A 15,913-nucleotide genomic window follows, 5' to 3' on the forward strand; every position below is an offset into this window, starting at 1 on the left:
CAAATATGCATAGATACCTTCGGTTCGATTTTTATATACTGTCGTGTAGTTTCATCTATAACATTGCATCATATTTTAGAAGCGCTTCATAAGTTTTGTTTGATTTATTTCATCTTATTTTATTTGCTTTAATTTACAATCATTTTTCCAAATGAATTAGTCCGGTTCAAGCTCCTATACAGTAGGTGGCGCTATGCACCTTCAACATTTGCTTTCGGAACTCAAGAAGAAGCAGAAGAGCGGTTGCCATTTCCGCATAAACCGTCAGCGCAACAACATGGCTGAGCAACTAGCTGAATTTAGTCAGGAAAATGTGTTTTCTGGTGAAAGCGGTGCGGCCAGGATTCAAGAGCGACTTCAGAAACGGCATCAGGCGAGAATGGAGGACGCCGAGCGGAGGAAGGAAGCGAAAGAGAGCCAGTCTGTCGCCGAGGAAAAGGGCGAGTTTTTCTCCAGCACTTTCAGCAGGGAGCGGCTGTGTATCGAGGAGCTGCTGTCCAGCTGCTCCGGAGCTGACCGGGCCGTCGTGACTCAGAGGCTGGAGGAGGCGACGGCCAAAACTGTGCTGCTCCAAAAGTTTCTGAACGACAGCGTGGTGTTTCTGACTTCGTACGAGCTAAGACAAGCCCAGGTTGCTCTCCAGAAACTCCATACGTCCCTTGCTGAGACCAGGGAGGAGGCTCTGCCCAAGAAGAAGTTCGCCTTTCGATCTCGCACTAAAGCAGCAGACAAAGTCTCCGCACCAGTGTCAGACACGGCTCCACCTGATGCTGCCACACCTGCAGATTCTGGTGAGGTGGCTGGAGATGGAGCTTCTGAGCAGTGCGGCTTCTCCAACATGGACAGCGAGTTTCTAACCAAAACATCTGAGGAGATCCAGAAACAAGACTTGCTGTTGACTCACCTGTCCAACTGCAAGGTCCGTCTGTTCGGTTCCCCCAGCACACTGCACCTGAAGCACATTGACAGCTGCGAGATCCTGTGCGGGCCGGTGTCTAGCTCAGTATTCGTCGATCATTGCAGAAACAGTACGCTTAGCTTCCCCTGTCAGCAGCTACGCACCCACAACACAACAGACACACAGGTGTATCTGCACGTCACCAGCCGGGCCATCATAGAAGACTGTCACGGAGTGAGCTTCGCCCCGTTCACCTGGGCTTATCCCACTTTGGAGGAGGACTTTAGTGTGTCTGGCCTAGACCAGGAACGAAACAACTGGAGCCAGGTAGATGACTTCAACTGGCTTGCTGCAGGAGAACCTTCCCCCAACTGGACTGTCATTCCAGAAGGAGACAGGAGAACCAACTGGGATCCCTAGAGCTCAACCTTTTAAAGCCTTTATTTGCCAAGTTAACATTTCAATTAAACCACCAAACAAAATGTAAGCCTGAATACACATATATAGTCTTGTCCATGTTGCTTCATGAAGATGAGTTGGTTTGATGAGGGTTCTCTTTTAAGACAGTGACTCAGTTGTACTCAGATTGCAATTTACGTAGCCCACACACCCAAATAATAGAGAAAACACTCAATTTAAATTATTTCCATCTTCACATCAAAGATGAATTTTGTTAGCCAATAGCACAGCAGTATATAAGAACAGAGGGCTTCTTCTTATTGAATCACCAAATGCTCTAGACAGTAGAATACAAAGCTAGCCAACCCTTGATTTCCACGAAAAAGGCAGTAATACGAGAAGGAAACTGAAATAAATGCATCATTTTCTCTACATCAGCATTACAAAAATTGGGTTTTTGATCATTTTCTAAACCCAGTCTGAAAAGCATTTGTCTTGTTGGAAGGAAAACAAATTTGACTAAGAATAATCAGCAAATTTCATTCACTGTTTTGTGTTGTACTGCTACTTGTCTACACAGCTATGAATAAAAAAAAAAACAGCACTTTGTGTGACACGGTTAAAGCTGCACTAATATATTTAAATAAAAATCCACCTGTTGTTATCATCCCGTACACATCCTGTAGTATGGAGGAGCATCACATCTTTCCTGAGGCAATGCATCCACTCAAAATTAAACTCAGGTTTTGGACTATTGTAGGTCTTTGTTCTTCTGCTCATGATTAGCAAACAGTTGGCAAATTGCAAAACGAAAAAAACAGTGAAAGACTACTTCACTCAGAGAAAGCTGTACTCTCCAACATTAGCTTTAATGCCTGATAGGCTGTGGTGTTGAAAAAAATTCAAATCATCCTTTCTTGGTAGATGTGTTTATAGTTTACTAGTGTGACATTGCAGGATTTCTGGTAGAGCCCAGCTGATATCAGTTTATCGCAGAGATACTGATATTGGCGTATTTGTCAGCCAATTAGGACGAAGAAATAGCAGTAGATTAATAAATTCTTTTCAGCTCTATAGCTGGCTGGTTTTATTAACTCTCAAATACTGATATTGGTATCGGTTTCATAAGTCCAGTACCAGTTTGGATTTAATTTCTGGGCTTTTAATTTTTATTTTTAAAACACTGTTCACCTGCATGATGCATAATTAGGATTCCACAAAAATAATGGTCAGAGGCAAAGTTTCCATGTCAAAAAATTAATTTATTTCAGGAAGGAATAGAATTTTTTCGAAGTGGAGAATTGTATGGAATAAACCATTTTTGCTAATGGATAAATTACTGTTTAGCCACTGTGTACCAAATTAACTAAAAAGTAGACGCTTACTAATCTCACTGCATCATGAGAACGTGCACTCAGAATGTAGAGATTGTCAGGGGATTGACATGATCAAATGGTCCAGCTGAATTTCTGGGCAGGGTCATTTATCTGACGTAAAACATTTTTATGTGAGCATGCCAGGAGCGGTGGTGCATATGTAGACATTCTTACCCAATTTCCTGAACGACTGCACGGTCTGTTAATCCCCAATCAGGAGCACTGGACTCTTAAAAGAAAGAAATGTGAGTCATTGTAAGTGAAGATGTTTGTTATTGTGTTTGTCAACCGCTATAATAATAGAAAATGTGTCTTGATAGGAGAGGTTAAAGTTGTTAACACTGTACATTAATAAATACTTAAAATGTCCTTACATCTGCATACAGCTACTTTATAGTGTGTTATAAATGATTTACTACATGCTAAAATGGGATGGGGGGGTGAAGTAAAGTTCTACTGTTAACTCAAACACATCAAAATTCAACAACCAGTTAGATTTTTGAACATCTGTATACCAAAATATTTCAGGGTTTTCTTAAGCCATTTCATGAAAAATTGGCACTTTTTTTAAAGACTATATAAGACAATACACTAACAGTGATACCATGTGGTTATAGATAGAACAGATTTATGTGGTCTTAAGAAAAAAAAAAGGAAGAATGTGGGAGGGGGTGCTAAATTTCTAAACTCTAAATGAAATACAGAGGAAACTACGTAATTTAGGCTAGCTAGAGATAATTTTCTCTATAGTATGCTTGTTGGATGGGGACTTTGTTGTCAATTATCAACAAACAACACCATTTCAAGAAAACCAATAGATACAGTTATAAAGAAATCATTTAAAATATAGTAGAGTGAGGGGTTGACTGCAAGGTGTAGTGAAAGAGGCATAGGGAGGCTCTGCCTTGAATATTTTAATTGCATTTGGAAGGAACAGGGACAGTGATAGAACTATTACACCAAAACAACACTGCAGCTCTCATGTCCCGTCACAGTGAAGTTTGAAGGAACCAGAATAGAAGCCATTCAGGGAAAGGGCTGGCTTTGGTCAGCATAAGCCTCTGGCTCATGTTTGTGCCACAGTGTTGATTATGAGTGCCGAGATGGCAAGTGATGATAAGTTCATTACCGAGAGAACGTAAATCACTTAAATGCAATTATTAGCTTGCAAGATAACATTTTCTACAACTATCTTATGTCCATATCTATTAATGTGTGACCACATGTTTTATCCATCCACTTTGTGTCAGTTTTGAGTTTTTTTTGTGTAGTTGTAACTGATTTTTTTACATACACAGTCACACTAGAGGGGCTGATCTGTGAGCCCGAATGGTCTTCTGTTTCTGTGAATGGGTTACTGGGGCTTTATTAACTCAGCCTGTTTGCTCCACTGTGAAGACATCCGGTTTGTGATGAACTTGTGGACCCCTACCTGTGAATGGGTATGCACCATTATTAGCTCCACTTTCACATCCATGGCCTTAGTCAGTGTTCAGCTGATGCCTTTGCAGACCCTGCTGCGATCTATCGAGGCAACTATGACCACGTGAAAGCTCAAACCAATTATGGCCCCTGGCAGTGGCTTACGATCAGGCTCATCTTGTGTAGAGGGATTTCTGTAAATTGGATCAGGCTGCTTACATAGGCTTAGCATGACGTACTGCAACTTTGAGTTTAATCATGAGGATCCTCGGCAATCCTCCACCTCTCAGAGAGAACAGAACATCAAGATTAGCCTCACCTGTGTGTTAAGGAAGGAAAACCGGCAAAAGTTATCGAAAATAAAGCTTTATGAAATTTGAAGTTTCTGTCACAATGGGAGAGGAGATAGCTTTGAAGAAATAACACTCCTGTCCTCCTGGGTCCTTCATCTCTGATTTCTTTCTGTGGGATGGATTACCGCCTGACCTGATTCTTCAGTCCTGTTGGACCAGCCAGAGGAGACCCTGATAACAAAGAGACAGGGAAACTAGGACTGCAGGTTGGCGCATTCAAGAGTATTTATCTAAAGTAAGGGGCAAACTGGAGCTCCTGCTGATCTAGATCATCATTTGACTCTCTTCATTCTTCACAGGCAAGGACACAACTCAGATTGAACAATGGCTTTGATGTTGATCAAGTTTGATCTGAAAAAGCGAGTGAAGCTCGCTCAGACTGTCTGGTTCATGTACTGGTTCGCTGTAATGGCCGGCGTGCTGGTATTCAGCATGGGCCTGTTCTTTAAGATCGAGCTGCGAAAGCGCTCAGAACTTATGGACAACAACGAGAGCCACTTCTTGCCCAACCTGCTTATATTCATGGGTCTACTAGCCTGCGGCATCAATGCCTTTGGAGGCAAAGTCTGCTACGACTCACTGGACCCTACCAAGTTTGCAAAGTGGAAGCCCATGTTGAAGACCTTCTTGGTGTTCTGCGTGGGGTTCAACGCCCTGCTGCTTGTGACGGCCCTGCTGTGTTTCTTTATGAGGATCCCTCTGCAATTCACCCTGGCTGAGGGGCTGAGGAACGGCATGAAGTACTACAAGGACACAGACACACCGGGACGCTGCTACATGAAGAGGACCCTGGACCTGATGCAGGTGGAGTTTCGTTGCTGCGGGAATGACAACTACAGAGATTGGTTTGAGATTCAGTGGGTCAGCAACCGCTACCTGGACTTCAGTTCAAAAGAAGTCAAAGAGTAAGTGACAAAGATTAAAAACTAATTCCTTCATGATAACCTGTAAAAGTTAGATATTGTTCATGTGTGATGCGACAGTGAAATGACTCTTATTGGCTCAGAGATTATCATTGAACCTCTGAGTATCAAGATGGAGGCTACTGAGGTGGGATACTTCTATATAAAGTTTGAGTTCAGTATAAGTGGATTTGAGGTCAAGGTAGGTCAGAGGAGGTGTATTACTCACTTTCATCCACTAAGGATTACCCCCAAACGGTGACAGCAACAGGTAGCAATGGGGATGTGGCACTTGGGGCTGGGAGGGCAGAAGAGGTTACTAGGCAGTTTTATGGATAAAGTAAAGAGGAGGGGCTTTGGTGATTAGGTAGAGAAAAAAAAAGATATATGGGTCAAAAAGGCCAGAGTGGAATTAAAAGCACATTGTTTAAATACAGTGATATTTGGCCTCTTTGTGACAACCTTTTTATGCCTACATTGATTTTGGGCAACAAGTAACAGTTTGCTCTGTGAGGACATTTGTGAAGAGGATGGTTATGAACGTTGGCACACAATTAGCGGTTAATCTTCAGGATTACAGCTTCATGTCCTTCAAGAATCAGTGTCCTTTCCAATCAACAGAAGAGCTGGCAACACTCCAGGGACAGCACTGTCCAATAAAACAATTTGGAGCTTGGATTTTAAAGTAGTAAAAACAGTGGCTGCCCATTTACAATAGGGAAGTGATTTGTGAAAAGTCTTGCGATGCCATTACAGGCCTCTGTCAATGGCTTGTTTTAAAGTTTTTCAAATCCTAATTGAAATAGCCTTAGGGAAATATCACTACTGCTGTCATTCTAATTGATAATGCATTAATTAGTGTTCAAAACTTTCCTATAGAAAGAAGTGTTTCCTGTATGTTAGTATTGACCAACCAAAGTGTTATCTGTGACATTATTTTGGGCTTAATTAGGTGTTGATGTTTCTCGAAATCCTGCCATATCTGACCCTCTCAAGTCTTTGTGATCCAATCACACTTGTCTTTCCATTGACCTACAACTATTAATCACAGCTGAGATCGGCTCTTTAGACTGAGCACTGACTCAAATTTGTTTATTTGGTAGCCTGAACTTTTTCACATTAAAAGCCTGAAAACATTTTTTTACATTGAAAGGATTAGAAAAAAAGATTTAGGTCAAGCCCTTTAAGTAAAATTTGACTTCACATTTATCGTACTCTGTGTGATATGTAGGCCTTCATAATAGAGACTTTATCAACTAAAGAGGCAATCAGAGAGCACAGACCTCCGCGAAAGCAAATGTCAAACAACATACACCAGACTTAAAAGAAATTGTCTCAAATTTATAGTGCATATTCTGGATCTTCCCCCAAATTTAATGGGTTCTTCCCTGGCCCATGCCCCATCCCTCCACCAAGTTTGGTGCAAATCGGCTCAGCACTTTCTGTTAAATCCTGCTGACAAATAAACAAACCAACACACATGGGTGAAAACATGACCTCCTTGATGGAGGTATTGACCATAATCGTTGATGCTTTGTTGAAGTATTCTGCAAACTATTGATGCTTGATTGTACATCGGCAACAGTGTTGTTCAGGCTCTGCAGGTTGTAAACACAGAATATAAAGAATAACAATGAATGAACACAATAAAAGCAATACAAACCACTTCATCAGCATTGCAATAGTACTGACATTGTGAATCTAATGAAGTTAAATTTTTAGTTAGCTTGACTGCCAGATAGATGTTAATTCGACACTGTTTATTGTTACGGTAAGAATGTGTGGTGTTTAATTGGACTCCATAATGTTGTAAAGTACAACAACACCACTTACTATGGCCTCAAAAGGTTTTATCCAATAACTGAGAAGATAAGCTGTGCCACATTCTGCAACATGCACCTCTTTTTGAGTTATTCTGGTAGAAAATAAGTCAAACTCGGACTTGCATATAGTGTGGCAGGTTCCTGACCTCTATTTTCACCATACTGTCACTTCCAACCCATCATAACGTGACACTCTGCCTGATTCCTCTTAGCCGCATTGGGAGCAACGTGGATGGCCAGTACCTGATGGACGGAGTCCCGTTCAGCTGCTGTAACCCCAGCTCCCCCAGACCTTGCATCCAGCTCCAGATGACCAACAACTCTGCCCATTACAGCTACGACCACTACACCGAGGAGCTCAACGTGTGGAAGCGCGGCTGCCGTGACGCCCTGCTGTCCTACTATGGAGGCATGATGAACACCATCGGAGCCCTGGTGGTACTGATCACGATGCTGGAGGTCAGACCCAAAGAAACATGGACACAAATAGAGAAATACTCATGCAAATATGATAATTTTCCACCTCACTTCAAACAGATTACTTAAAAAATAGTTTTACTCCAACATGTTAAGATTCAGTAGAACATCTACACCCTCAATTAAGCCTTGTTTGGGACTATCTCATCCACTACAGAGGAAACAGTCTCAGATGGCTCCATAGAAAGCCCAGGGAAGCAGCTGAGTGCAGCTCTTTATCAGAGGTGGGGCACTTAACCAGAAGTACATTTGCCAAACCAACCAGTTATTCTTCAATCCCTCAAAGTCTTCTCTCTTGAAAAACTGAAAAATACGGCTTGAAAACACTATTGATAATGCAAAAATCTCACTTTGTATTGCTTTTCCAAGTAAGTTTTCTAATGTGGCGTCTCCTTTGTTTCACTGTGGTGCAACAAGCCATAATGGGCTCATTACTGCACCCAGAGGCTAGAGAGCTGACAACACCCACTGATACTTGACGGTTGGAGAGAATTTCAGTTGTCGTGGATGGTTTTTTTACCCCAACAGTCACAAGGGGCAACTATGAGCCAATTCCATACTCGAAACCCATGAATATAAGCAGCTTCGGCAAGAGGTGGCTCTTGTTGTTGTCCGCTCAACCTTAAATGACCTAAAAATATGCAATTTCTTTCATTGAAAAAGTTAATCTACTGGACACAAGATGTCTCATATTTCATTGAAAAGTCGATTCTCAGTGTACGCGCACTGGAAATTTCAAGTTTCCACATCCCACTTGTGTGCGTTCTGGCCTTCAAACTAGTTATGATGTCCCAAAATCGTACAAGATGGTACATACATGCCTTTAACTCAGATTTAAGATGAGCAAATGGAAACCTTCCCCCTTCAGCAGATGAATGTCGGAACAGCCCTCTAGCTTCAAGCTCTCAGTCTGCACAGTGGAGTGAAGTAACAATGAGCGAAACACCTTTTTAAGTGGAAGGGGACTTTAATTATTCAATGAATTGTTTAGCTATTTTCCAATAAATTCAGAGGGTGTTCAGTAAAATCATTCGGGAGTCCGACAAGGACTTTGATGGCCTAGTATTGAGAAGGGAGGTGAAGAACCTTTGTATAAACATGCAAAGCCTTGACCCAGTTGGCATTTCTTTCATCCATCAACCTCCTTCCTTTCTTCTTCCCTCCTTTCCACACTCCACCCCTACTGTCATCTATATCCACTTACTGTATCTCCCTCCAAAACAACTCTGTCCTCCTTACCTAAATGTCATTCCTCCTGGCCTACCGTCAGGTTAGCCTGTGCCACCTTTAGCACGTATGGGTGCGCAGCTTACCAACAGTATGTCACCTGCTACTTTCTACCAAAAGTGTAATCCTGTAGCAGCCAAATGGCTTCTCTCCTCTCTCCAGCTCTCCTCAGCCTCCACTGCCAACATCTGTTGTTATTGCTGCTGGAGCCCAAGAATCTGCTCATCATCACACAGCACAGTGAAAAACATGTACAAGTAAATCCTTGAACTCAGTGACAGCGGTGATGAGCGGAGTGGTTCGAGGTCCTGTATCACCTCCATCAGACAAGGGATAGCACCATTTAGATAATGCCTTTATCCCAGAAATCCTGCGGACAAACCCTTGTTCTTGTGTCGCCTAAACTTGGATTCAGGCGACACATGGAAGCTGATCAGACGCACAGTCGGAGGAATCCCAGAATTAAGAGTAGTTATGCAAGCGTCTCTATGCTGACACAGATAGTGGGCTCAGAGATGGAGTAATCAGTTAATCTAAGGGAGGTGACAAGGATGGACCCACTTCCTGGAGCTTGATCTCTTGTTCTGCAGTAACCATTTGTGGTAACTGACTTCTTAACTTTCCTAGTGACAGGGTAGGCGTCTAGGAAATAGATTACTTCAAGAATTATATATATTTTTATTTTTGTCTTCCTTCTGTTTTCTTCTGTGTTTTGTTTGTTCTATTCCTGTCTGCAGATTTCGTCGCTCATATGTCATTTGTGTCATCTCATTGTGTTATGTCACATCGCACTTTTAAAAAAAATGATGCGAAGAGAGAGGATATACAAAATAAGGCTGCAACTAAAAATTATTAAATTATCTACCAATTATGCCCATAATTAACTGAATAATCATTACGTGTACAAGCCTCAGAAAACTGTGAAAAAAAATGCCCATCAAAATTTCCTAGAGCCCAAGCTGACAGTCAGTAAATCACTTGTCTGACCAACAGTCCAAAATCCAAAGAGATTCAATTTACTGTAATGCAAGACATGGTAAAGCAGCACTTTCTTTCATTGGAGAAACTGGAACCATAACATGTTTTGCTTTTTTGCATTTTTTTCCACCGATCAACTATCAGGTAGTCGTGACAATTATAATGATGACGATAACACCGATTTTGTATCTATTTGTCCTTTTCAAAAGCTGATGATCTTGAAGACAGTATGTCTAAGTCTAACAACATTTGAGTAATTTAAATGCAGCTGAGTTAGTTTCTTTATGCGAAGTTGTATTTTCACCAAGCAATGTTCCCCAATTTGGGGACCAGTCAGTTCATTTTGTCCTATGATGACATAAGGTTTTAAGCATTTAAAACTGTGTGAGAACTGGAATTTTATATTCCGTTTCTATATGCTAAATAATCAGCGAGTCACAGTGCTCGTCAGAAGATGATACAGTGACTTCTGAGGGCCCAGGTTTGGGTTTATCTGATATGTGTTCCTGTCCAACGCAGGTTGCAGTGACCGTGGGCCTGCAGTACGTCAACAGCTCCCTGTCCACCCTGGCTAACCCCGAGGACCCAGAGAGCGAGAGCGAGGGCTGGATCCTGGAGAAGACAGTGAAGGAGACATTCACCGACATCATGGCCAAAATGAAGGCTATGGGCAAAGGCAGCAAGGTGGAGGAGGGGGATGAGGCAGCCATTGCAACAGTGAGCTGAACTAACGCCTCCTTCAAAAACTGACACCATTCCCACCTGAAGAGGAGAAGAGGAGGACGTGTTAGATCACTGCTTTTTTCTACCAACATTCATTATGTAGACACTACCCCCACACACACATATTTGGCTACGAACTCCTTTTAAACGGACTCCTTACAAATGGACTCCTTGCATAAATAATACTGTATGCTTACATAGAGAGAGATTATGAGTAGGATGAGTTATGTCCTGGTTTTTAATTTTGGTTTTCCCCAACTAAACAAGCGCCGTCCTTTGCTTCACAGCATACAGATTTCCTGTTTTGGTTTCTGATATTCATTGGATTTTGATTATTTTTTCCAAGGAAAAAAATGATAATACAGGTAAATGTGATAAGTATTGATAAATCTCAGAAGCTTTGCAATCACAAGTAAGTATGTAATTTTTCCTCTGTAATGTTGTCCGATAGTTTGGTGGGGATGGTGGTTGCCAAGCAGCTTCCCCTTCTCATGAAGCCAGAGGTGCAAGATATTGACAGACAAAGAAACACTGTGTTTTATTTATGTTGACCTGTCTGTAGGGCTTTGGCTTGTAGCTGAAACTGTAAAGAGACAAAGCAAACAAAATTAAACTCCCCCACTCACCTCTTTTTATACTCTAGTCCACCTTATTCCACAACGAAGACTGGAGAAGCTCCCGATATGGAGTAAAATTAGGAATTGAATGAATCGGTATGAATTATGCATGAATGTTGAGGTGCATGGTCAAAAAGTGAGGCATGGGCATCGGGAGGTGAGCTCAGAGAGAAGCAGGGGCAACTCCAAACCTGTGGAGGACGACTGAAATTGGCAGCTAAATCTTGGCTCCTGACCCCTGTACTGTAGTCTCAGATACTCTTTGATGTTTCCCTTGTGCATTTGGTATCTGTATATTGATGAAAATGTATGTATATTCTAACAACTGGGTTGCTGTCTTTGTACATAGTGTAGAAATGATGAAAACAAATTTAACTTTTTTAAAAATAATGTAATTAAGCTAAATCTTTTATTTAATTCCATGTAAAGCTTTTTTTTTCCATATGATTTTTTTGTGTCTGTGTAGAAAAGAGATTATGCTGATTGTGCACTTGAATAAAGGATTTTAGAGATGTGATTCAACAGTAAAATGATGATGTTGTGTTGTCTCGACCTTGAGTTGCGCAGACCTGAGATCAAGAGGCCAGGCCTGCAGTGAGTGCCACAGGGTTCCTGATTAAGTCAATAGGATAAGGGCAATTACGGCATTACTGCTTTCACATGGACATGGGATGACTCTTCACATACATGGACATGGATATGTGTGTGTGTGTGTTGTGTGTTTGCGTGTGTGTCTGTGTGTGAGTGTGTGTCTGTGTGTGTCATGGGGGGGTTATACACCTGATGTATTCAGAAAAAAAATAGTGTATGCATTTGCAAATCCTCCGGAATTGAATTTTCTTATTGAATTTACCCAACACCTGTTATTTTTGTGCCTTAAATCTGCTCAAGAATGAGCCGTGACTTCAGAGGTTTCAAGTAACAAATCCTTTGATCCCGTATTGATAAATAGCTACCAATAAGGTACGGTTTAGCTATTCTCCCGAAGCACAATCCACTATAAAACACATGCGTCTGAACTTAGATTCGCATATTCTGCAAACCCCAGACATGTGGAATGAGGAGCCATGATATCAAAGCCAGCGTGGCTTAGTAAGAGCAGATGGGGGGAGCTGTGAAGAGTCAGCAGGAACAGTAAAGAGGCCAACTCTGCATGGTATTTTTGTTAGACCAAATCACATAACCAGCGCTGAGTAGATAAGAAGCGCAATCGGCTTTAGATTAGCAGGAGCCCCTCAGCCAGGTGAGCAGGTGATGTCCTACTGCAGGACTCGCGTCACAGAGACAGAGACGCAGAAAAAACGGGGACAGAAAGATAAAAACGAGAGAAAGTTAAGATCAGAGCAGGAGGAAAATGTATGCCAGGGAACAAAAAGAGGCCGCTTTCAAGTAAAGTAAGACATCATTTTAGAGATTTTCCACAAAAAATAAGGTGTAACATGAACAAACTGTAAAAAGGATTCAATTCCCCTATTCAAGTAAAAGTGCCAGTACCACAATGTAAACATACTCCTTTACACGGAAAAGTCCTGCATTAAAAAATGTAAAAAAAAATTAAGTAAAAGTACAGAAGTATTAGAAAACAAAATGCACTTAAGAGTATCAAAAGTGAAAATACTCATTATGCAGAATGGCCCCTATTAGTACTATATTATTATATTGTTGATATTATCATTGATGCATTGACATATCAGCCGTATTTTGATGTCGTAGTTGGTTGAGGTGGAGCTTTTTACTGTTTTATATACTGTTGGGTAATTTAGTCTATGACGATGCACCATACGTTATAGCTGATCATGTGTTTTGTATGTTTATGTAGTTTGCATCCGTGAAGTAACCACAGCTGTCAGTGTTAATGTAGCGCAGTGAAAAACTACGGTGTTTCCCTCTGAAATGTAGAAGTTTAAAACGGCATTAAACGGAAACACTCAAGTAGAAGTACCTCCAGATTGCACTTAGGTGCAGCACTTGTGTAGATGTACGCAGTTACTTTCCACCACTGGTTTCCAGTGGCGGTTTGGATCCTGGTAGTGATAGTCCCCCATGGCAGACACTTGTTTCTGCTCATATTACATGACAAAACGGCCTCTCAGCTGTGCTGCCTGCGCTTGCTTTTGTTTAAAAGTAATGCAGGTGTGGAAGTAACTAACTTTAAAATACACGACTGACCAAATAACACTTGCTGTTCCTTCCAAACCCCACTCACTGAAAGACGACATGTGGCCGCTCCTAGAGAGCCAACCTCTAAACTTAAGAAACGCAAACAATCTGCTGACAGCATCCTATGTGTCCTCTGTATTCTGCTGCTCTCTGTTGGTGACTGCAGGTAACAAACTGAGACACAACCACACGGAATGTGTGCAAATATAATCCATTGAAGATCTCCAGCGGTAATCTCGCTTGTAGTTAGGCTCCCAGCTGATTCACTTTATTTTTGAGGTTTGATATCCCCAACACTCCCACTGTTTTGCTCACTGCCCGCAGCCAACTTTTACACTTTGCCTCTTCAGCTGTAGTTCATTTTGACTCCAAATGTCTTTCACACTTCCTCTGTGCGTCCCTGCATCAACACTTCAGACCACTGACACCCTCTGAATCTGAACAGCCTCAGTAACATTAAAAGTCCACAAGAGGGTGTCTTTCCATCGGTGATGATGTAGCAGGGGCGTCCTGCCCGTTGCTGGAAAAACTTTAAAGAAAAGAACATCTATTACTAAGGCTCAGTGCAAATAAAAAAAATGAAACACGTATGAAGCAATTCAAATAAAGTCCCTTCATATGTAATGATATAAACACACAAATAAGACCCATTTTACTGACACTGATGATGGAAATAGGCCTTTGACAAAAACTTACTTTCCAATGGCAGAAGCCTCCCTCGATATATCCTTGACACAACAGAGGGGCTTGAGACTGGGAAAAGTAACGAAATTTTCCATCGTTACTCAGTAATTGATCGATTGTTTGCCGTGTAAGATATCAATAAAGAAGGAAAAGTGATCATCGCATCTCTCCGGAGCCCTAGGGTTCGGTTGTATCTACATTATATCCTTATTTGTTCTCTCCATGTGAACTCCTATTGAATAAGTTCTCATCCAGGTGAACGAACAGTCTTGCAAAACACTGTCACAGCATACAAGATCCTAAGTACTAGGGGGAAAAAAAACTGCATTAACATTAGGACTGCAGCTCACAATTATTTTCATTATTTCTTAATGTGTTGGTTATGTTTGGATAATCATTTAGTCTATAAGATGTCAGAAAGCAGTGAAAAATGACAAGGGCTGGAGCTTAAGATTACTTTCGCTATTGATTAACCTGCTGATTAATTGGAACTAATGAATTGTTTGGTCCACAAAAGTTCAGAAAACAGTGAAAAATGATCTTTCCAGTTAAACAGACAAGGCAGAAAATCCTCACATTTTAAAGAAAGTAAACAAGGAAATGCTTGGCGTTTTGCCTTACAAGAATTACTTAGACAATTAATTGATTATTATTTTTTGGCAGTCAGCCAATCAATTAACTGACTAATCGTTTCAGCTCTAGAGATGTCCATCACAGGTTTCCAGGGCTCAAGGTTACAAAACCAACAGTACATAACCCAAAAAATATGTAATTAACAATGATTTAAAACTGAAAAAAGCAACATTTGAGGAACAAAACCAAGAGAAAGGTCGGCTTTTTTGCTTGCTAGATGTTCCAGACAACTAATTGATTATCAAAATGTTCGTTGATCAATCGTCTGTTGAGTGACAAACTGATGAATCACATAACTGTTTCAGCACTTCAGTGGATTTATGAATCTGTATGGGCAAACGGATGAACGAATGGTGGACATTACATTATATAGGAGATTGATTAAAAAACAGCAATGCACCCGGAATGTGACTAATGACTATTAATTATGCATAAAGAAACTGCACCTATATATGCAACATGAATCAATTATTTAGAGTGATGATGAGGATGCAAAGTGTGATGTCTTTCCAATTAGCGGATGAATGGCAGGTGTTCGGATACTAACCGAGGTTACTGGTTGACCTTGAGTTCCGAGCCAAAGGTCAGGGACCCTGCTACGTATCACATCTCACTTTACACTTCACTATGGGCTGAATAAATATGGCAGACAGAAAGAAAAGCAGAGACAGAGGCAGAGAGAGAGAGAGAGAGGCCCGTGACTGGTAGATGTGTGGCCCTGCTCAGAGGGGCATTGTTGGAGCTATGAGAGGACAATGCACTGCCCCCGCCCTGAATACTCGCCATACCAGCTGACCAGCCATTACCAACACTGCTGCCCCGTTACAATTCCTGCTGCTCAGACACACACACACACGCAGACACACACGGGCATACACACACACACACACACACACACACACACACACACACACACTGCATCCCACACAGCTTCACATATAAGTTTAGTCTTACAGGCCAAAAACACTTTGTGTATAAGAGTGGAGGGAGAAGATAAACCAGGTGGGAGGCCAGCAATGCCTGACAAAAGGCTTAAGTCAAGGCATGCATGGGCACACATATTATCTTGCCTCTGTGTGTGTGTGTGTGTGTGTGTGTCTGTGTGTGTGTGTGTGTGTGTGCGTGCGTGCGTGCGTGCGCACGTGTGTGTGTGACTTACAGCAAGTTAAGTTTAGATCCTAGCACCTATCTGTTCCTTCAGCAATAACATGTCTCCTCCCCAGGCAGTAGCCACCCAGAGA

At 41.6% G+C, this 15,913-nt stretch overlaps 2 protein-coding genes across 3 annotated transcripts; both read left to right on the forward strand.

Annotated features, from left to right (window-relative positions):
• The first annotated feature begins 155 nt into the window (after positions 1-155).
• On the forward strand, positions 156-2,256 carry tbcc (tubulin folding cofactor C). The gene has a single exon (XM_040135735.1). It carries the CDS (start codon positions 194-196, stop codon positions 1,316-1,318), a length of 1,125 nt encoding a protein of 374 aa, XP_039991669.1. The 5' UTR covers positions 156-193; the 3' UTR covers positions 1,319-2,256.
• A 129-nt stretch (positions 2,257-2,385) lies between these two features.
• On the forward strand, positions 2,386-11,602 carry prph2a (peripherin 2a (retinal degeneration, slow)). 2 transcript variants are annotated; one of them, XM_040135737.1, is made up of 4 exons: positions 2,386-4,654; positions 4,748-5,353; positions 7,386-7,632; positions 10,375-11,602. In XM_040135737.1, exons 2-4 carry the CDS (start codon positions 4,773-4,775, stop codon positions 10,579-10,581), a joined length of 1,035 nt encoding a protein of 344 aa, XP_039991671.1. In that variant the 5' UTR covers positions 2,386-4,654; positions 4,748-4,772; the 3' UTR covers positions 10,582-11,602. The 2 variants fall into 2 exon arrangements, with proteins under 2 accessions (XP_039991671.1, XP_039991670.1); XM_040135736.1 differs by having other exon boundaries at positions 2,386-5,353.
• Positions 11,603-15,913: the final 4,311 nt, after the last annotated feature.

Source organism: Xiphias gladius, chromosome 9, assembly GCF_016859285.1.
Source record: "Xiphias gladius isolate SHS-SW01 ecotype Sanya breed wild chromosome 9, ASM1685928v1, whole genome shotgun sequence".
NCBI lineage: Eukaryota > Metazoa > Chordata > Actinopteri > Istiophoriformes > Xiphiidae > Xiphias > Xiphias gladius.